Source organism: Condylostylus longicornis, unplaced genomic scaffold (assembly GCF_029603195.1).
Source record: "Condylostylus longicornis isolate FDR11 unplaced genomic scaffold, ASM2960319v2 ptg000094l, whole genome shotgun sequence".
NCBI lineage: Eukaryota > Metazoa > Arthropoda > Insecta > Diptera > Dolichopodidae > Condylostylus > Condylostylus longicornis.
In genome coordinates this window covers 623,019-645,972 of record NW_026578062.1, presented here as the reverse complement: position 1 = coordinate 645,972, position 22,954 = coordinate 623,019, and the positions used below count along the sequence as shown (strand labels likewise).

Genomic DNA, 22,954 nt, shown 5'->3' with positions numbered 1-22,954 from the left:
GAAAAATGCGATAAACATATTTGGTTTGAATCTGAATTCGGTCCATTTGGATTTGTGTTTTGTGCGCGCTTTGGAAAATTTCAACATTTTTCTTATACGTTATATACATTATATACATTATATAATTTTAAGATCTTTTCATTCCATTCAATATTCAATTAATAGAAGTCATATCAAAAAGCAGCAGAAGATTATGCTACAATTTATGGAAACCAATAAAAATCTTACTTTGGGTTTGAGCAAAAAGAGATGCATTTATATACCGAATCATTGTGGCCCAACTTAACTGATTTTGTTCAGCACATCTATAATAAAAAATTAATTTGTAGATTCAAACAATATCCCAATATAAAAAATTATACATATGTACATATGTATGTACTTATAAATAAGACATAAAATGATTCTGAAACATATGATTGCGTTTTCTCTCAATATTTTGCAATGAATTCTTAATTTAGCCTTTTGCTCTCTTTCATCATCTGCCAATAATAATATCATTCCTGGATCTATATTTTTCCTTTCATAATTCTCATCATTGCTTTATAAATACAATAATTTTCAGACACTTTAATTTAAACGCCCCTTTAACTTTTACAAAATTTGCTATAAAAAAATAATATCACCTGATTGTTTGGCACTTCAATATGTGATTTCAAAAAATTTTGAAATCGAGTGAAATTGATCTCGAATCCGAATTGATTTTTTTCCGATTTCAGAACGGCGCGAAATATAAATAACCTTATGTTAATTTCCATGAAGAATGAATTAGTCTTAAACCAATGTTAACTGCAAAAGCTGATATTAACGTTTTGCCCTTTCTTTATCATGAACATTTTAAAAACAAAAAACGATTTTTGTGGAAATTAGTTTTCGAGTTAACACTCATGTATGCTTATACAGTCAGTCAAAGTGAAAATGATACACCATTTACAAAATCATTTACCAAAGTTTCGTTCTTAATTTTTAATTGAATTCCGAACTTTTGTTGGTGTAAATTTCTTTGTTGGTACGTAAACTAAAAATATACAAATTTTAAAAAACCTAGTTAGACATTACTGTTAGATTATAAACAACAAAAAACCAGCAAAAAAGCTAGTTTCTTCCATGCCAAATAGATTAACTGCTGTTAGAGTTGCTAAAGGACGTTATACCAAATATTAAAACTTGTTTAAGAATATTACTTTACTGATATTCCTATATTGTATCATTTTCACTTTGATTAAAAATTTGAAGTTTTGTTATTGTTTTTTATTTTGTAATCTAACCGTAAATGTTGCAGGACTTAAGTTTTTTATTTTTTTTAAATTACATATCAATGAAGTAATTTATGTACATAAAATATCTAATTTTGATTTAAAAATAAAAAGAACTTAATTACAATTTTTTTTAAAGGTGTATCATTTTGACTTTGACTCACTGTATATACAATGATACTATATATAATAATATTAGAATCAAGAAACAATCGGTTGAACCATCGATTACCACTACAAATCCTTTCTGAAACATTCCAACTTTTTTACACAAACGGGTCACGAGTATTCTCATAAGTTTATTATATTTTATAAGTTATAACAGTAAAATATTTGTCTATGTGCAAAAAACTTTCCAATCTAGATATCATATACTTCCTCTTTTTATAATCGTTGAACGTATATTCGAAGGGTATTATAAATTAGGTTTACCGTTTATAACGCCAAAAAATAGTAGTCTGGGACGTAGAGGTAAGTGCATGTTTTTTATCTTCATCAAATTCTGAGTCAACTTAACCACGCTTGTCCGTCTGTCCCAGCGATGATTTATAATGCCAGAAACCTACTTAAATTGGATATGATAGAGACAGTGGCTCGAGTAGATGTTCAGCAACTTCGGCAGTTGCTTGGTCATAACTTGGAAGTTGTTGAAACTACAATACTGAAATTTAGCAAAAACGAACATAGTAAAATGACCATTATTTTTAATAAAAGTCTTACTTATCTACCATATGTGTTTAAAAGCGCTATACATACAAAAACCCAGGAGTATCTGCAAAAGAGTGAAAGAATTAGCATACAGAACTTATAAACATTGACCTGACCAATGGTTACTGCACTGGTGCTTTAATAGAAGGGTCTCGGGCTTAAAGTCAGGTCACTATAAAAATTATACTCAATATTATATAGCTTTATTTACATTACATTATACATATTACACATATTAACTAATTTCCATATTTCAATAATATCCAATATTAAAAATACCAGTAAAATAAAATAGTAAATTTCAATAACCTTAGTATAAAACTACGCTAGGCTCGTTACCTACCTAGTAAACTCAATGGCGTAAGAAACTAGTGTTCATGGTTATCTACAATATCGTGCACCAACCCTATGCTCCTCCCAGGAGCGAACTAGGAATAAAAAGAAAACTTTTAAATATTAATTCGTATGGGTATCACATAGTTGATACGGTCAACTATACCTATTCTTGTTTAAATTTAATTTTTACTCATAATATACTCTACCACACATTCAAACTTTACACTAAAATATTAACGCAATGTTCTCAAGTACTTCTAATATGAGAAATAGATTCAAAATTAAAAAAAAAAAAAACAAATCAAAATCTATTTTTACTATAGATTTCGAGGAGCGTCCATTTTTCGTGAAATAATTTTTTTTTTCTATTTTCGATTTTATACTAACATTTTACTCGAACGACGGCGGAATATTACAATTAGTAGACCGCCAGCCTTTCTCTGACATTTATAACGAAAATTATATTACGGTAAAATAAAAACTTTGCACATAGTGCTCCGGTTTGTTTATGAAAGTGGTAACATTTAATGAAAACTGTGCTAAGTAGCGCAAAATTTTACACAAAATATTAATTAATTCGAAATCTTTATTATACACAATTTTATAGAAATATCTTGTAACAAACGTCAAAAATAATTAAAATGTCATCGTCAGCTGTTGCCAGAAGTTCTAAATATTCTTACAGAGCTAGTTCAACAGGCGCTGGAGTCGCCGATGTTAGCATTGAATACAGTGCTGATTTGAGCGCCCTCTCACGATTAGAGGTAAGTAGAGATAAGGAAAAAAAATGGAAATGAATGTTAAAATCATAATTCGAATATTAAATTTAATTTATAAATTTTGAATAAAAAAACGATCTATGTGTTGATATGTACATATATATGCACATATTTAAATAGTTAAAAGAAATAATCAGAATACCAAATATTTAAATGTGTTTTACTACTTTTACATTAAAGTATATGGAGCATTTATATATAAATATTCACAATAATAAATTGTGTACGCAATGTAACTTATGGAATTTTGTTAAGAAATTATTTCTCAAAATTTTTCTTTCAAAATAAAAATTACCAAATAAAAAAAGGAATTTACAAAATTTTTAAAACTCTTTCAAAATGGATAAATAAATTCATGAAAAACTTTTTTAAATTGAAATTCAATTTTAATAAGAAAATAATATTTTTATTTTTTATACACGGAAAAAAATACTGCTCAGAATAGATGTGTTATTTGAAAGAAAAGAAAAAATTTAATATGAAAAGTATTACTTTCTCTAAGATGTGTCTATTTCTGGTCGATGAATCATATTTGGATATTCAGTTTAAAAATTATTAATAGTAAACCATATTATTACTCACAATCATATATGCACTAATGTACATAAGTTTCTATATGTATGTGTAAATTATTTCTATAACTCGACAACGCCAACGCAAATTATATCGTGTAGGGTGAAAAATTAATAAAAATTTTCATCTGAACGTGTAATAATGCAACAAAATTAGTTTTTGTTATATAATAACAAAGCTATTTAAAAAAATCCTAGTTTCGTTTTTTTTTTATTTCATCGTTGTCAATTTAATATCTGGCGCATAAATATTATTGTCAAAAATGTTTGCTTGGATCAAGATTAATCCTTCTTTTTATTCGGTTACAGAGCTTCATAAATTTATTGGCTCTTTCACGAGACAAAAATTTAAAAAAAAATTTAAACACACTTAAATTTTAATAAATATTAAATCTCGAGAACAAATATAAGATAACTCGATTAAAAAATAACTGAGATTGTCAAAATTTCAAAAGAACATTTCCGAAAAATTAAGTAATAATCATTTATGAAATACGGTTTCGTGAAGGAACCTTATGTAAGTTAAAAATTACTTACATAAAAGTGTGTACATATATACTTTACCTTGCACTTTTCAAAAATCATGCAAAATTTTTAATATTAAAATACAATATAAAATTATTAAGTAGAACGTACATACGTGCATATGTATATTTTAGTTACTATCCAGAATTTTTGGAAAACCAAATATCTTTTAAAGTACATGCATATGAACTTGCCGATAGCGTATGGAAATATTGTTTTGGTTTAAGTATAATTACTATAGAATATTTCTTTTACAGAAATATACAGGCTGTTTCTCATAGAGTGGCCATAATTTCAGGGATGGCTCTTTGATCAATATCGAACAAAAATTGTATGGTGGAGATTTACTCGTTTTCGAGCTATAGCCTATTGAAAAAAGGCCTCCGGTTCTTCCTGCATGTAAATAAATGTTTATAACTTCGGAACCATGCGAAGTAGAGTAACCGTTGGGTGCTGGTTTCACAGATGATTGACTGCTCTTTGTTTCTGTTCGAAATTCGATTTGAGCCATAGTTTCCGAGATAAACTTCGTCAAAGTCAGAATGTTTTTTTTATTTTTGTTTTAAATTAGAAATTTCTCAAAAATTCAGATTATTTTTTTTTGGTTTTTTTTATAAACATGTAATATTTTCCTCTATCTTTCACAGTTTTTCCAGTAAAACTTGTTCTCAAAATAGCAAAGTACATAGCTCGAAATCGAGTATATCTGCGTATTCAATATTTTTTATTTAATTTATTCTGTTGCAAATAAAGTATTGATTCCGGAAAAAGCAGAAAACCTATTTAAAATATTAAAATAAAAAAACTTATTATTTTTGACAACGCTGTGTGTCAACTCTTTTTCTATTAAGAAAAAAAAATGATTGCAACTTTGCAGAAAAAGTATCAAAAATATACCTCTCAAAAAAAAAAAAATTACACTTAAACGAGCAAAATTTCATAATTTTCATTACAAAATTTTTGGTCATGAAATTTTTGTGCACTTATGCGTATTGCACTTCACCCGAGCTAATTCATGAGAACTATATACGAATGGTACATGAGTATTAAATAGTTGGTTAATTAGGCGAATTTTGTATTTATCCGAGTTACACTTAAGCGTGTTCTACTGTATTTAGTTTTTCCCAATGTAAAGTAAAAATATTGAGTTTCCTTGTTGAGTACATTTCTTAATATTCTCTTTCAAATGAATACTTATAATTTTTGTGAAAAATTGTGTTTCGTCGACAGGCAAGTTAACGTAAATAAAATTCAATAATAAAACATTTCTTCGAAGGTCTAACAAACATTTGATAGCTCAATAAATTATGAGAAATGCATTATTATGATTTATATGATATTTCAGTTCTTTTAAAATCATATATACAGAACTGATTTTTGAACATAAATGAAATATAAACAAAAAAGTAGACATTTTTGATTTCCTTTTAATGATGTACCACATAACCGTGCATGAAGTCATTCTTTACGGTTACAAATAAATTATTTTTTAAAGTTTGTACAAAAAGCATTTTATCTTCCAAGAAATCTTGATTTTTTCCAACATCGCTTTGCATGGAGTAAAAAAGGAATTTTAAGTATCCAGCTTTTCCCGTTTTAAAATGACCATTTAAAAAATGTACATAAAAAGAAAATGACACACTTTGTACGGCTAAAAATATTTTTTATTTTCTTGGTGTAACACAAGAAAAACAACTAGATTAGATCTATGTAAGAAGACATATACATATGTATGTATGTACATATGTAATTTGTTTAAAGGAGACTCCCGAAAAAAAATCTGTTCAACTTAGGCAGGTTATGTGATGGCAACAAATTTTGCATATCGAGTTTTCGCTGGGAACGCACTTCTCCATAGCAGGGAAATGTAAATAAACTATTTTCAGCAAAATGTCGATCTGTCGGTCTGTGTGTACACGCGTGTATCTCAAGTTCGGCTGAACCGATTTTGATGACGTTTTAAGTGTAAGTTTATTTCGATTATGGCACAGCTTAATCAACTTTTGAGATATATCAGGCCTAGGGAACTGCATTTTTTAGCGGGCCTGTTTTAGATTTATGAAGAAAATATTCAACAGATTTACTTGAAATTTCACATATAAGTTTCATTCAACCGAACGCGAAACTTCTTAACATTTAGAAGAAATCAGGCGGCAGCAACTGAACATTTACTACAGGCCAAATATACATTTTTGCGTATAAAAAGAGAAATAATGAACCCATTTCATTGAAATTTAATATTTAAATTCCTTGCATTAAAACAATGAATATATAAATTTTTTGGAAAGATCAGAAAGACTCGGAAACTGATCTGAGGGCCGATTTTACATTTTTCACATATCTAGCGAACGAATTGATGAAATTTCTTGAAATTTGATATTTGAGTTGTGCTTGTTACCGAAACTACCTGGTAAGCATTTCAGGGAATTCGGGTAGCACAAAGCGAAACTCTACTAAGAGCCAAATTCATATTCTTTTAAGTGTTAACTATAAGCTTACTAATATCCTAAAAATTGGAAAGAAGTATTCAACAGGCATTTTTATAATATTCTGTAACACTTCGGCTTAACTAGACAATACACATTAACAGACAATACAGTAAAAACTATTAACAGAAAAAATGTTGTTTTCAAACGTCTTTGGCAAAACTATTGTAAATGTATTTGGTTAAAAACATCTGTTGAGACAATCCTTGCTTATAATACATAGTTCGAACAAAGAAATAAAAGAAAATAAAAATACACTATCCATCATGTGTTTCAAAGTTATTTTCGTAATTTTGTGCAATACTTTCACCAAATCGCTTTTAATATACTTTCACTATTCACCCGAACAGTATTTTGAACTTTCAGTAAAGGAAAAAAACTGAGAGTGGACTGAGGACCGAGTTGGTTTTTTTGGCGAACGTTGAAATTCAAATGTAAAATAAAGAAACCAAAATTTGGAGACGTTGGGCGGGTATCGCGACCAAATAAAAATCATTTCCGAAGTTTAGTTTTTTTTGAAAATTGTGTCAGTTTTTTTACTATACAACTGTCTAGAGAAAACCCATTTTGTGCTGATTTTATGTTGGTAGCAATAATCAGTGTTCTTGTTAGTTTTTAGCTTATTCATATTTCAAATAGTGGTTTTAAAGTTGAATTTTCCATAAAGTAACGGTCTTCTTATGAATTTTTATTCTTGTAATGCCATCTATAAATAAACTGTTTTGTTAGGTAAAAATTGGTTTAAATCGGTTTTTTCGAAAAAGTAAAAATCTTAAAGTAATTAAATAAAAATTGTATTATGTATATAGTTTAACACATTATATGCAGTTTAAATTATTAAAAATCGTTATAGCCGTAACGTGCTGATAGAATCAAAATTATAGCATTCAATTATTTATATAATTAATTAACGTAACGTATCGAACAAAGAAATGTAAATGTAACAAAAAGGTAATCAAAACAAACATTTATGACACCCTTGTAACTAAAGAATGACAAATTTTAAGAGGAAAAAATATAAGTGTTATTTTTATATTGTGTTTGACTTCGTTTTAAAGGTAAAATTTGCTCTTTTTAAAAATTCTTGGACTGCACCCTTTAGTGTTTCAAATTGTTCCGCATTTTTATAATCAATATAATTACAAATATTTCGCAATAATTGCAGTATGTTAGACAGCTTCGAAAATGCAAATTTGTTAACTTCTACAAAAAAAAAAAATAAATTGCTGAAAGAACATTTTTTGCAAACTTCATTTACATCAATGCATTTCTTTATTGCACTAATGTTTCACCCAAAATATTTCATAATTTTTTGTCCATAATTGAAACTTCTATAATGCAATACATAATTCTGAAAAAAATTAAAATTAAATATGCTATTAGAGCAGCAATATTTACAAATTAAATAACTGAAACAATTTTTATTAAAAAATTCCTTTTGGTTAATTTAAGAAGAATAAACGTACTTGCGAAAAATCATTCGGCAATTGTAAAATTATCTTTTTGTAACACCTTTACTTTTTCTTTAGTTAATATAATATTTAAATACTGTTGTAATTTAAGTTTTTTAATACGAGTATTTCTTTTTTTTTTAACTTTATTTTGGGATTACAATCACTTTTATTTCTTAAGAAATGCACAGCTTAATTTTTTTAACCGTTATATATTTTTTAGCAATACAAAAATATAGTACAATATAGAAAGAAATATGATTTTACTATAAAATAACGTAATGTACATATTATATACATTTAAAAATGCATTTAAAATGTACTTAAATTTTTTTTGAAAAAATATAAATTTTAATACCTTTTTAATAGTGCTAATGCTAAATTTCTCGATTTTCACCATAACAACTTGAAACTTCTCCATCTCTATTTTGGATTTCTCATTATGCTTTGTGTGTTCCTTAATTAAAAAGCACTATCTACTCTTGAATGGCCAGCAGAATGTGTAGGTGTTTTTAACAACAGACATATATCGATATTTTTAGATCTAGGAAAAACCTCCAATTCCTGATTTCTATTTACAACGACATTAGTATTTTTGGTACGTTCCAGGTACGAATTCGTGTTTCACTTACTGACAATTTTCAGAAATCGCTTCGGTGTTTCTAGATATACGTTAGTTTATCTATTCTCCAGTAGATAATTTCATTTGAAATTTTGTCAATTCTTTGTTGCATGCATCATTTCCATCATGCTATTGTCAATTTCTTTAGATTTTTGCATTGCACTATTGTCAATTTCTTTATTTTTCGTGCTTTTTAGGTCTTTTATCTATATAATCTTTTACAATTTTGTATTTGAGTATGTAACACCACTTATTTGATGTAAAAGCATTAATCGTTATTGGAGTCCTTCCATGTTTACCCATGACTCGTTTAGACTTATTACTTTTTATTCTTCTGTTTTGAATTTCTTTAACCACCCCGATAACCTACAAGGTGTGCCTCGTAGCAGTTTGCACACTTGGCCCGAAGATTACTTTTTTTAATGCATTATTGTTCATCATGTTTAACTTTACGTCACTACCTTCCTCTTTGAGGATTCTCATTAAATGCGTATAATTGGTTATATTACATTTAGCATTTTCCCTTAATAGAGATTTCTCTACTTTTGTGCTATTCATTTCTGGTGAACTCTCAGCTTTTCTTCTTTTTCAAGCTTCTTTTGGTTTTAAAAATCGGTTTCTCCAGTTGACTCTTCCTCATCTATTTCGCACACAAACCACATCTATTTTATCTTTTTCGGTGCCATTTGAAACTGAATTCTGCTGTCCCAATAATTTTAGATTTTCTGCCTTCTTTCAGCAGATCTCTTCTTTCAGCGAATCGATCATTGATCCACTTTCGTGATGTAACGGGTTTTTTACATTACCTTCATATATAAGTTTTACTTTTGTTGTCTTCTTCAAACTTTCTCTCTTTATAAACTTCTATGATTTTCCTTCTACTTGCCATCACATGGGAAATTTTGCAACCATTAGATTCTTGCTAAACAGATTCCGTAACTTCGCTAAGTGATTTTTTTTTCCACTGGTGACTTCTCTGAACGTCTTGAACATTCAGCCAAGCCCTCAACGACTGTCGTGGCCTCTGCCAACACTTTGGTAGAAATCTCTCCCGCATTTCTACTCTTAACATTAGACATTTCATATTCAGCTATAAAGTATATGGCTATATTAACCTGGCCAGGTATCTCCTACTGCCATCTCTCTGGGATGGGATGCAGACCAGGAAGCTTGGTCTATTCTGGATTTGTCTGGATAATTACCCGTTTGAAAATGTAGTTAATGTCAATCATGATTTTAACAAACTGAAAATCAGTTAAAGTTAAGTAGATATAATTTTGGTATTTTAATTCTGCATCTGTTTTTCCAATCTCAATTACGTGTTAGGTTTCCAATTTTCAACGACACGACAGTGATTCTATATTTGATTTCCATTCTTGCAACATAGTATGCTTTATTGAATTGGTTTCTACTTTTTAATGTTTAGGACTATTTATTGATTCGAGGTTTAATTGGCCTGTACGTATTCCCTATTTGACAAGCTACATCAACAAAAATTGTAAGATAATTTATATCAGGTTTCATTCAGATTTATTAATTAATTTTCTTACCAGGTATCATGGAAAGTTTATCTTTGATAATTTACTCGAAATTGAAATATTAGATTGTTTGCTGAGGTGGCACGTACTTCAATAAAATTACTTAGTACAAAACTTTATTCTACTTTATTATGGTATAAAAACATTCCATTAGTCGAAAAAAATCGACGATCTCGTAGTCTTTATTTCTCGATCTGGCTTTTCTTCCCCTCAGAAACTTACCTTATTAAAAGATCCTTAGGGTTTTTTCATGAAGTCAGGGTATTTTCACGTACCAGTTTTTATAGACTTAGGCTTAACTTTAGTTATATAAAGTTAATTTATCATGTTGTAAAACAGGCCTGACCAATGGTGCAGTTGTATTACACTGGTCCTTGTACTAGCCCATATAGCTTTATACACATTAGATATAAAAGCAAAAAATTAATATTAACTAATTATTACATTTCAATAATATCCTATATTAAAAAAATACCAGCAAAATAAAACAATAAATAATAATAACCTTTAATATCTAACATAAAGAAAAAACTACGGTAGGTTCTTCACCTACTTAGTAAACCCAATGAAGTCAGAAACTGGTTCATGGTTACTTACAATAATTACGCACTAGCCCTATGCTGCTCTTAGGAGCGAAGTAGGATACAAAAAAAATAATCGTTATCATATTTCGCACTACATTGAGGCTATCGCATGCCGTATACTTAATAAGTTTTTAAATATCATAAGGAAATGGTTTTTGGATATATGTATGTGTCATGCAAATATGAACGCCCATATGCAATTTTGGCTGAATTGTATTTTTATGGGCCGTTACATAACTAAGATTACATTGCATAACTATAAGATTTGTATTTTAACTCAACATTACATAAGCCAAAAAATAAGTCTGTAGTCCATGAAACAGATTTTTATGTACATATGTTACCAAAACGAGAGACTATGACCTGTATTGTCAAAAAGTTAGCAGATTTTATTTAGAGATATGCCTTGAACTCTGCATACTCTTACTCTGCACCATATTAGTTTTAAAAACTCCACATCTTTGTCAAACCATATGGATTGGTTGTTTCGCTAGTGCAAGAAATAGTGAATGTAGTTAATAGTTCGTTAGTGCAAGAAATATTGAATAAAATGCGGATGTAGCAAAATAAATATCTTCTCGAGATAATGCCTATGTGTATGTATTACTATTTCATTAGAAAATTTTGTTTACATGATATGATTTTTAAAAATGTATCAACTTTTTAAAAAAAAGACACCAATCGTACTTTTGCAATATTAAAAAATTTCAACTAAATGTAGATGTACAATATTATATGAATGCTTGTTTAAATGAAAATATTGACTGTTGCATTAAGCTCTTGAAATTTAAAATGTTTCTTAATTTTGTTTTTAAGTGGTTTTTAATACGAGTATATTAAATTGAACAGAATTTTAACGCGGAATTTTTCAGTAATTGCTATTTATTTTAAATATTTATGAAAAGGGATTAACTTTCAATAATAATAAAAGAAATTTTTAAATAATGAAAATTAATTTTTCTCCTTTCAGAACAAAAGGCCATTTTTATAATGACTTTAGATTCAGAATTAATAATTATATATATTGTATTACACATTTTATTATAAGTGATATATTGCAATAAAAGCGCGTTATTATTATTTTACCTTTTCTGAAAAATGTTTTTGGGATGTTGTGAAACCTAGTTTGTCGGCCAATTTTTAAATATTTGCTTACAAGCTTTAAATTAGATTTCTCAAACTTAAAAAAAATGATGAATTTGGGGCGATGATGTATCGTATCTTTCCAAATTAGTAATAGTTGCTTAGTTGAGTATTAATTTTGCGATTTTCGCGTAACATGCTTTACATGCTTTCGAATATACCTATTTTTTTTATTTTTCAAACCAGGTTAAACTTTGGATTTATTTGCATTGTATATTATTTTGTTTTATTAGAAAAATAAAAATCTATTTAAACTTTTCTTAAACTTTTTTATGAATTTCTATGACGGCAATATTGTATATGTATACACGTCTAAAAAAAAAGCATATCTAAAGTGATCATGAATCATTTCGAACATCATATTTCTGCTTTGTAAATAAAATATTTGATAACTCGTAATATTTTTGCTCAAAGCAAAAATAATTTTTATCTTTATATTATAACATAAACATATTTCAATACTTCTTACAGTCAAACGGATCAAAATTATTTCAATTAATGGACAAAATAAAACTAAAAGGAATATAATATACATTTTGTAGATAGTCCATTTTTGGTATATGAATGTTGTAATAAAAGTATAAATAGATCTTTTGGCAATAGCCATATGTTGGTTTTCAAAATAAAACGTAGCTGAATAAAAAATGTTTTGATGGACACAAATTTATCGGTATTCAAATAAAAACATTACCGAAAGAGAAGGAATTCATTTGTAATGTGCTATAAATATATCTCAATTCCTCGAAAAATACTTTGAATTTAGCTACAAAATACAAATACAAAATTATTGTAGTACATTCAGAGATTTTTTTTATTCTAACTACATATAAAAAGTAAAACTAATTTGAAAAGATTATACTTCTAAAAAGGTTTTAAAATATTATATTCAAAATAAAAATGAAGAAGTAGGAAACACATCACAAATTCTTCTTAATTAGCATACACCCTTCATAAATTTGGAGAGAATTAGCTTGAAGATACATTTAAATATTTTAAATTTTTTTCCTTAAATTTCAAGTTTCTTTTCTTTTCAAAATTAATGTCTTTATATTTAACAAGTCCCAATGCTAAGAGATGTTTTTTTAAATCGAAGTGGCTATTTTTTGAGAAGAAATATTAAAATAAATTCACACTTATTATAAAGCAGGTAAAATTTCGAAAATATATTTGAAAAATCAAGAAAATATATTAATATTTTCATTCATAATTATTTTAAAATTCTTGAAACAGCGGAAAAACAACAAGCACAACCTTTGCCTTCAACGTTTTATATGTTACTGAAAGCATTTCATTATTTTTAAGTGATGTGGGAAGTAACTGTGGAGTCAAGTTGAAAATTTTATTAATGAAAGATAATTATTAAATATTGATATGAATACATAGTAAAGAAAAAATTTGAAGAGGAAATTAGAAAATAATATCTAAAATGCAATCAAATATTATTTTTTAAATACAAATTTTATATATACTTCTAAATTTTACCTCTATTTTTGAGAAAAATTTTTAAAAATTAATATATTACCTATGTAAAAAAATATTTAAAAGGTTTTGGAAAAGACAATAATATATTTTTATGACCGGATTCGAATATCTTTTTTTTTTCAAATAAATAGTATCTTAACAAAATACTCAAAAACTCCGATTGTAAAGTAACAGGTTGTAGGTACTGATGTAAATTTTTGTCCGTTTGCGTTTATTATTAAAATTCATACACATGCAGGGCCATTTTATAAATAGATTGTTCTTGTCTACCTGCTAAAAAAATATGAAAGAAGTGCACAACAAAATTTTTGAAGCATTCAATATAACTGTTTGAAATAGTTTTAAAATAATTATTTAAGAAAAATGACTGGAAGTAGGTACATACATATTTATTTTTAATAACTTAAAAACTAACTGAAATTATTTGAATCAATTTAATGAGTATTATAAATAACCGAAATGAGATAATTCAAATTATGAAATGTGTCAACCTACATTACTTTTATTAACATTTTTGTTAGCCGACACTACTCAATTTACCTTATTGGGAAATACAAAATGTGCCTGCAAATTCATACATCCTTCCTCATTAACATTTGAAACCATACTGAAATATGAATTTGAAATTTTTTATCATTTTTTCTTTCCCCCTACCTTTCTTTCTTTTTCGTGCAATAGAATTTAAATGGGAAGCTTTTTAAAAAATGTGTATAATATCCTGGGATTTTTTAAAATATTAAACTCTTTTTTACGTAAAAAAAAGAAAAAAATAATAAGAAATATGACACGATCAGTGGCATTTAAAGCCAAAATTCGTAATTTTTTTTACAGGAACGAAGCCAAAAATTCGTAATATTTCGTAAAAAAAATTGAGTATTGGGACTTGTTAGATGTAAAGACATTATTCAAAATTTTCAAAAGAGTAAACAAATAGGTCTAATATACGTACATGTATATATGCAAATGTGTATAACAAAAAAGCTGCAACTACCATAGTTTATTTCAGGGCTTAGGCAAACAGAAACTTTTAATTTTAAAACTGTTTAATTGGTTATTTGTATTCCATAGGTTTATACTCACAGTTGCAACAGTGTCATTGCATGCAAATCGATTTGAATTGATGTAATAGTAGAGTTGTTTAGATATGCGTGCAACGTTTGTAAGATCAAGCAGTAATTGCAGCGTTAAATAGAAATTGTAATCAGTTAGTAAAAAATTACAAACTGTTTACAATTGCATGTGTGCGCCCTTGAATATAAACCTATAGAATACAAATTAGCAATTATAGAGTTGCAAAACTAAAAATTGCATGTCTATCTGAGCTCTTTCTATACTCCGACTAAATGCATTGTTTTAAAGGAGCAACATTAAGCGTTTTAAAAGCAATAAACATATTTTTCTCATAACGAAATGAAAATATTTATTTACGTTATTACTATCAAACTTCATATATTTCCTTGAGTACATTTTCAGTCTCATGTAAATATTGAAATATCAAATTCATTTTGCTTTCAAAAATTTATGAATGAATTTCTTTTGCTAGCTTATACTTTGCACCATGCCATTTTAGTTTAATTAGAAATAATTTAACGAAAGTCAAAAATCCATGGTAATTTTTTTTTTGAAAAACTCGCATGTCCTTTATTAGAAATATAATGAATGGCAACATGTTATTATACGAGTACAAATAGAAAATTCCAGTATCTTTAACATCTGTATTTAATTAATGGTTTTGGCAATACCTTCGGTAAATTCAGCTCTGACCAATTTACGAAGACCATCAGTTTTGACTAAAATTAAATAAAGAATTTGAATGCGCTCTTGCGAATCAACCATCTATGTCTCTTATATTTTTTTGTGTGAATAAAGTAACTGGTTTTATTCCTTCATAATTAGAGAACATTCTTGTTAAGATTGTCCCAATACAATTACATAAGCAAACCATTCTCTAGATTATAATGCCTTGCGTTTTCAATAAGTTAATATTTTTTACTTTTATTAACTTTTGTTAACTTAATTTTAAATTGCAGGATAAGATCCGCCTCTTACAAGATGACCTAGAATCTGAAAGAGAATTAAGGCAAAGAGTAAGTTGTAGTAAACATTTATAAAAAAGCTATTTTTCATTGTTATTTAAAACGAAAATTGTATAGATTGAACGAGAAAAGGCCGACTTAAGCGTTCAAGTAATACAAATGTCAGAGCGCTTAGAAGAAGCTGAAGGTGGTGCGGAATCACAAGTATTTTTTCAAATTGTATACATATATAAAAGATTTTTTCACTACATATTTCATTCAAATAGTTTCACGCCAATTGTAAAAGAGATGCAGAATTGGCTAAAATGCGGAAAATGCTAGAAGATGTTCATCTAGAGTCCGAAGAAACTGCCCACATGCTTAAGAAGAAGCACAATGAAATTATGACAGATTTTCAAGAGCAAATTGATGTATTAACGAAATCAAAGTCAAGGTAATTTCAATTCTTAATTTTTCATTGTTTAATCAATTATCACAATAACTAATTATAGACAATTGAAAATTTCCAAAGTAATGTGATGTTGAACTAAAAAGTTTTTTTAATGATATAATTTAACCAGTAACACAAATTGATAATGAAATAAGCACTCAAATTCATTGGGTATAAATACTTTAATTTACTTTCAAACTTTCCTTTTTAAAAAGCTAAAAAAATAACTTGTACATATACATACAAGTCCGATGTGATCAGCACATAACCGACCGCAATGTGTACTGTCTAGTTAAACGAAAGTGTTACAGAATATTATAAAAATATCTGTTAAATACTTCTTTCCAACATTAGTAAGGACATTAGTAAGCTTCTAGTTAACATATCTAGAAAAATGTAAATTTGGCTCTTAGTAGAGTTTCGTTTTGCGCTACCCGAATTCCCTGAAATTCTCGCCAATTAGTTTCGGTTACAGCCAGAACTCAAATATCAAATTTCAAGAAATTCAAGAAAATGTAAAATCGGCCAGCAGATCAGTTTTCGAGCCCTGGTCTCTCCAAAAAAATTATATGTTCATTTTTTTAAAAAGTAGAATTTAAATATTAAAAATCAATGAAATCGGTTGTTTATTTCTTTTTATTCACGCAAAAATGTATATTTGGCCTTAGCGAACATCCAGTTGCTGACTCCTGATTTCTTCCAAAAATTAGGTGGATTCGCGGACGATCGAGCATGTAAATAAAATTTCAAGTAAATCGGTTGAGTATTTTCTTAAAAACGGTTAAAAATGTAAAACAGGCCCGCTAAAAATTGCAGTTCCCGAGGCCTGATTTATTTCAAAAGTTCATCAATCCCATGGAGAAGTGCGTTCTCACCGAAAACTCGATATGCAAAATTTGTTGCCATCACATAACCTACCTATTGTATACACAATACGGTCGGTAATAACCCAAATATTCTTTATATCCACTTTTCTAAATGCTGAACATTTTCTCAAGCATTTTAAAATTCGTTTAGCACTGTTGTGTAATATACAAACTTATTTCGTAAAATATCGTAGATTTCGCAAAAAATAAATATATATATTCTGAAGTCCTAATATTTTCTTATTATACCCGTACGAACGTATTTTCGAAGGGTATACTAAATTTGCCTTTGATCAGCGTCGAATTCTGAGTTGATTTAGCTTTGTCTGCCCATCTGTCCGTCCGTCCGTCCATCCCAGCGATAACTCAAAAACCAATTGAGCTAAGTTCACCAAATTTTCACAAATGATTTATTGTAGTAAGTTCCAGAACCCTATTTAAATTGGACATGATCCGGTTACCGGTTCGGGTAGCTGCCATACAATTTCAAAATTTATTTGGCTATATCTCAGAAACTATAAAAGCTATGGTATTGAAATTAATACAAGCGAATATATTTGTAGGACCGATGTGCTTGATAAAATTCGTTAAAATTTCTTGACTCTTACTGGTAGCTGCCATACAACTTCAATATAAAATATATTTTGAAGAACACAGCACTGAAATTTACTTCAACTTAAAGTCATAGTCTGTCCCATAGTCAGTTATGGCATATTTATTCGCACATAGGATAACAAATTCGTACGGGTATCACAGAGTTGACAAGGTCAACTCTATTTTTTCTCGTTTTTTAATATATTTCATAAGTTCTACATTACCATATCATCTGATTTGCTTAATAATACTTTATAGACGGATAAAATAAACAAGATGGATTTTCGAAAGAAGACTCTAGTATTACAAATTTATTACCAAACTACACACAAACTTGCGGCACAAAGTTATTATTTATCTTAAAATACAAAAAGTCTAAAAATATATTTTTTTTCATAGGGCCGAAAAGGAAAAAGCAAAATTCCAAGCCGAAATTTATGAATTATTATCACAAGTCGAATCAGTTAATAAAGAAAAAATTATGCAATCAAAGCATATTGAGAGATTGGAAATTTCTATAACAGAATTAAACGTTAAAATTGAAGAACTGAATCGAACAATTATAGATATAACTTCACATAAATCCAGACTTCATCAAGAAAATATTGAGTTAACCAAAGAAGTGCAAGATATAAAAATCCAAATTGAAAACATTTCCTATTCAAGAACCCAAATAATTTCTCAATTAGAAGATGCTCGTCGTAGATTGGAAGATGAAGATCGGCGTCGTTCAATGCTTGAACAATCTCTTCATTCTATAGAAACGGAATTAGAATCGGTTCGTGTTCAGCTAGAAGAAGAAACTGAAGCTCGTATTGATCTTGAACGCCAATTAATCAAAGCACAAGGAGACGTCTCTACTTGGCAAGCAAAATACCAATCTGAAGCTGCTGCCCATGTTGAAGAAGTCGAAGATCTACGACGAAAATATACTGTACGTATCACTGAACTTGAAGAACATATTGAGTCAATTATCGTCAAATGCAATAATTTGGAAAAACAAAAAAGTCGTTTGCAAAGTGAAGTTGAAGTTTTAATTATCGACTTGGAAAAAGCTAATGGAACTTGCCGCGAGCTACAAAAACGTTGTGATACTTTAGAAAAATCTAATGTGGAACTAAAATCGCGTTTGGAAGAAACAGTTTTGCTATATGAAACATGTCAACGGGATTTAAGAAATAAACAAGCCGAGATCGTCAGATTAAATCATGAGAACGAAAAGGTCCGTGATGCCAACTCTCAACTGGGTCGTGAAAACAAAAAACTTGGCGGTAAAAAACCAAAAAGCATATCTTTAAAATATGATTTCTATGTTTATTTTATGTTTTTCTTTTGTTATTGATTCAGATGATCTATCCGACGCTAAAGGTGTTATAACTGACTTAACTCGTCGCCTTCACGATTTGGAGCTTGAACTTCGAAGATTAGAAAATGAACGGGATGAATTAGCCGCTGCTTATAAAGAAGCTGAAGCTGTAAGTTAAATAAAAAATGATATACTATTAACACGGACTGCTTTAATCGGTTTTTATATTAAATAGGGTAGAAAAGCTGAAGAACAACGTGCACAAAGATTAGCTGCTGATTTTGCACAGTTCCGTCATGATGCTGAAAGAAGATTGATGGAAAAAGATGAGGAAATCGAAGCTATCCGGTAAGAAAAAAAATTTAACTAGAGTTTTGCCTCCATTTTCTTGTTTATTGAACACAAATTCATCAAAAAAAAATAGTTGTCAAGTATTTATATTGCTATAACATAAGTATATTCGATTATAACTTCATTAAATATAGTAACGTTATAGGAAATGTGGCTAATTTAGCATTATGAATAAAGCCCCAGTGGGGCTGGGCAATTTGATTGATATTAACATTAAAACGAAGTTGTATCACGTTAGATTGAGACTTGGATAAGATTATATTAGATTTTTTATTCTCTTCTTAAAATTTATAAAATTAAAATGCTAATAATTTTATAGCGCTAGATTTAAAATTAATAACTTACTTATTAATTATTAAATGCAAATGCGATATCTGAAAATAGAGAGTGAACTAATATAATATCCTGGAACCACGACAATACTCTAATTTATAGAATGGAGGTTAATCACTGAACAAGTAAAACTGACAAAGAAGAAAAATATATGAAAATGATGTTCGCAGTAACATAGCTGTGCATTATAATTTGTTGACATAAATTTTTTTCGGATACTTAAATACTCGTAACTTTCACCTTCTAATCTATATATTGACTATGTTCATTGTCTATTTGTGATAAATAGTTCGTCCGATTTTGTGCAATTAAAAAAATTTGTCAATAAAATTTTTTAAAAAACTAAATAGACAAGTTCTTCAAAACTTTCGAGATGATAAGTGATTTAGAAAATGCAATATTGTTTTTTAACAATTAAATAGTAGAGTGGCATTCAGTTTCTGTTTATTAAAATTTAGCAACATACATGCTGTTGTTTTATTTTGGTATGGAATAGTGCGACATATTTAAAGAACGTTCATTAGTTCTATTTGAAAGAAATCTCGATCTAGCGGGACTGTCCTCGTACATTTTTTAATAAACATCTGCAGCTTTTGAAAACGACTATGTTCCACTGCTATACAACCTTACGGATTTCAGGCGTGCATTGAATATTTTTAATTTAATTGCACTTTTCAATTGTGTTGACACCATACTGACCGAAGCCTTCCTGCTTTAAATATTTTTCGTTCTATATCTTTGGTCATACCATTTAAATATCAAGGTAAAAAAACAATTAAGAGCGAAAGATAAAAAAAAGGGAACTGTTACTTTTGTGTGTATTAAACTAATAGTATAGAAATAAAAACATAAAAAATTAAAAGCAAAAGTAAACAAAACAATATTCTCAAATAAAAGGTTTGTTTGAATACATACGGTAAATTGTATAACATGAATATTTCAAAACATTTAAAATACACTATTCTTTAATAATTTTTTCATTCACTAAGTTGGAGGTAATTATTACGCTTTTCATGCTACCACTTTCTTATAGACTACTCCTTTTTGCATCAGTTTTGCGATGTGTGTGATCGTCGTTTTATTCTGCAGCTCTTTGAGATGCTCTTATCATATTGCTATAGAGCTTTCTCTTGTTTTTGCCGGGAATATTATTAATTTTTTTGGAGATTCTTTTTCATTGTTCATCAAGTACTTCTGTATCGCTTGAAGTCAATATTTGTACAGGTTCAACCTTTGTAGATTCATAAGCGAGTTAGGATCTGTAAAATTGATTCTTATGTCAGCAGTTACAAGTACGTGATCTCCTTGTGCACCTGCTCACCTCCATATTCTTTCATCCAAGATCAATTTTACTTATTTTGACTAATGCAACTGTGGTCTGTCTCATTTTTAGTCCTGGCATCGGGAGCAATCTATGTGCATTTATGTATTAATATGTGTGGGAATATTCAGCCGTCTATTAAAAGATTCGGCTGCTCACATTCCACATTATCGCGCATTGTTACGCGAATTCCTCTTGTGTTATTTGCGTTATTCATTTCCTCAAATTTTATTTCATCTTAACCCATCTAACTTCCCTCAAACCAACGACCTTATGCTATATATTCGCTCTTTTCTTGTTCTAATTTTTGTCTCAATTTAATTATTCCAAGCTCTGTGTAAAGTTTTAGAATCGTATGCACTGAGCAGACTTGCATCTTACGACCTGCAAAGAGATGACATGAAGTTTTTCCCAGTAGATATCGCAGCTCTTTTATTCATTCATGATGCAAGATTATTAGGTGTCAATATGGCATTTTAATGTTTATTATGGCAGTATCATTACCTTATCTCAGTTTTTCTCAGCCATCATTTATTTAAATTATATTTTATATTATTTAAAATTATAATTTAATTTGCTTTATTGATATCTTTTCATATGAATATGAAACCTATTACTTTGTATGCCTTACGCATTTTTTTACAACACAAAATTCTCGCAAATTTTTGCACGTTGCTACATATGATTAACACGTAAAGTGGAACTTCAGCATCGTTGGCTTGCTCCCGAACCACATAATTTATTCAACGTTTGAAAAACTTTTTGAAATTTATTTGGTTATGATAAGTAAAATACAGGCTTACTTAATTAAAACAAAAAGATCGAAAATCATTGTCTAATACATTTAAAAACCAAAATATCTATGCTCAATTACTAAAAATTTTTGCAACATTTACTCAGTAAGATTTACTCATTTATCAGTAGATTATTGAATTATATTTATTTAGACAGACAAAATTTTTGAAATCGTTGTAACTAATGTAAAAATTTATACATCCGCAATAATATTTTATTGGAACGATGCCCCTATTATCAAACATTAATGTAAAAATTGAATGCAATTTAGGATTTATAATTTACCACGTTTGAAAAAATTAATTTTAAAGTTGTGCAACAGCTATTGTAAAAACTTGTACAAAAACAAAAACCTAATTTTATGGGAACAATTTCACGGTTATCAAACTTGTTTTTGCTAAATTTGAAATATGTGGGACTTGTGGTCTGTGAGGTATAAGTAAATAATTTTTGAGCTGAATCGCACTTAATTGAACCACTTTCTTCAGCGTACGTAAATTAATGAGGATTCGCACGTTAATACCATAAAATTTTATAAACTCATGTTAGATTGGTGTGATGTAACCCCTAATTGATGCAAAACACCCACGCCGTTTAATAAACACAGCTTAGAGCATTTCTGAATTGCCGCAAAGTAATGCTGACGAATAAAGGAACAGACAGATATGGGAAATCGAGCTATTAAAATCTTGAACTATTTTATGGAATTACATACAGAGTTGTAAATCTGTAATACCATTTGATTATGCGTTCGTGCTAATATATTAAAATAAATAGTATATATTATTCATGTGCATAATATATACTCGTAAGAACGATTTTTATAAATTTGTTTAAAAAACTATAATACTTTATTCGAAAAATGTGATACACTATTTACTTATCAGTTAACTCTGAAAATTTTTTTGTTCTACCGAATTCCAAACTATTTTCTATGAACTGTGAAGACTTTTACTTTATTAATAAGTAATATTGCTTTAAAACAAAATTACCTGCCCCCAAAATCACTAAGCCATTTTTAATAGAAAATTATGAAAAATGCAAAGTTGAAATTTTATACATAAATGGATATTTACGAGAAAAATATATATTTTATTGACGAAAACTGTCATATATGTATCTCTCCCTACATCCTTTAAAAAGTTATGAACTCTCCAAGGCCTGAAAATACCATATTTTTTTTCAAATTGCTTCCTCGAAAGCACAAATATTTTTAAAATCTGCAGTAACAGAAATACAGCGATTTTCTTAAGATGTATAACAAGAAAACTCTTTTTTCTTCGGAATAAAATACTTTTATATTTGGTAATTCATTTCGTGCGCTACTTACGCGCTTGAATCGTAGCTTTTTCCATCTCTACTCGGAATATGTGAAAAAAATAAAAGTACGACTACCTGGTAACGAGTAAAAAGATCAATACCATCATATCAATTAGTAAC

The 22,954-nt window shown here is 28.5% G+C and overlaps 1 protein-coding gene across 2 annotated transcripts in view; it reads left to right on the top strand.

Annotated features, from left to right (window-relative positions):
- Nucleotides 1-2,648: 2,648 nt before the first annotated feature.
- Nucleotides 2,649-22,954, top strand: part of LOC129613893 (paramyosin, long form) — a 36,758-nt gene continuing 16,452 nt past the window's right edge. Inside the window, exons 1-8 of one of the 2 annotated variants that reach the window (XM_055528213.1) lie at nucleotides 2,649-2,769; nucleotides 2,908-3,064; nucleotides 15,513-15,569; nucleotides 15,636-15,722; nucleotides 15,785-15,951; nucleotides 17,808-18,679; nucleotides 18,756-18,883; nucleotides 18,950-19,062. In XM_055528213.1, the coding sequence (XP_055384188.1) occupies nucleotides 2,942-3,064; nucleotides 15,513-15,569; nucleotides 15,636-15,722; nucleotides 15,785-15,951; nucleotides 17,808-18,679; nucleotides 18,756-18,883; nucleotides 18,950-19,062 (1,547 nt within the window). In that variant the 5' untranslated portion in view covers nucleotides 2,649-2,769; nucleotides 2,908-2,941. Of the gene's footprint in view, nucleotides 2,818-2,907; nucleotides 3,065-15,512; nucleotides 15,570-15,635; nucleotides 15,723-15,784; nucleotides 15,952-17,807; nucleotides 18,680-18,755; nucleotides 18,884-18,949; nucleotides 19,063-22,954 lie in introns of both variants that reach the window. The other variant, XM_055528212.1, reaches the window with a different exon arrangement.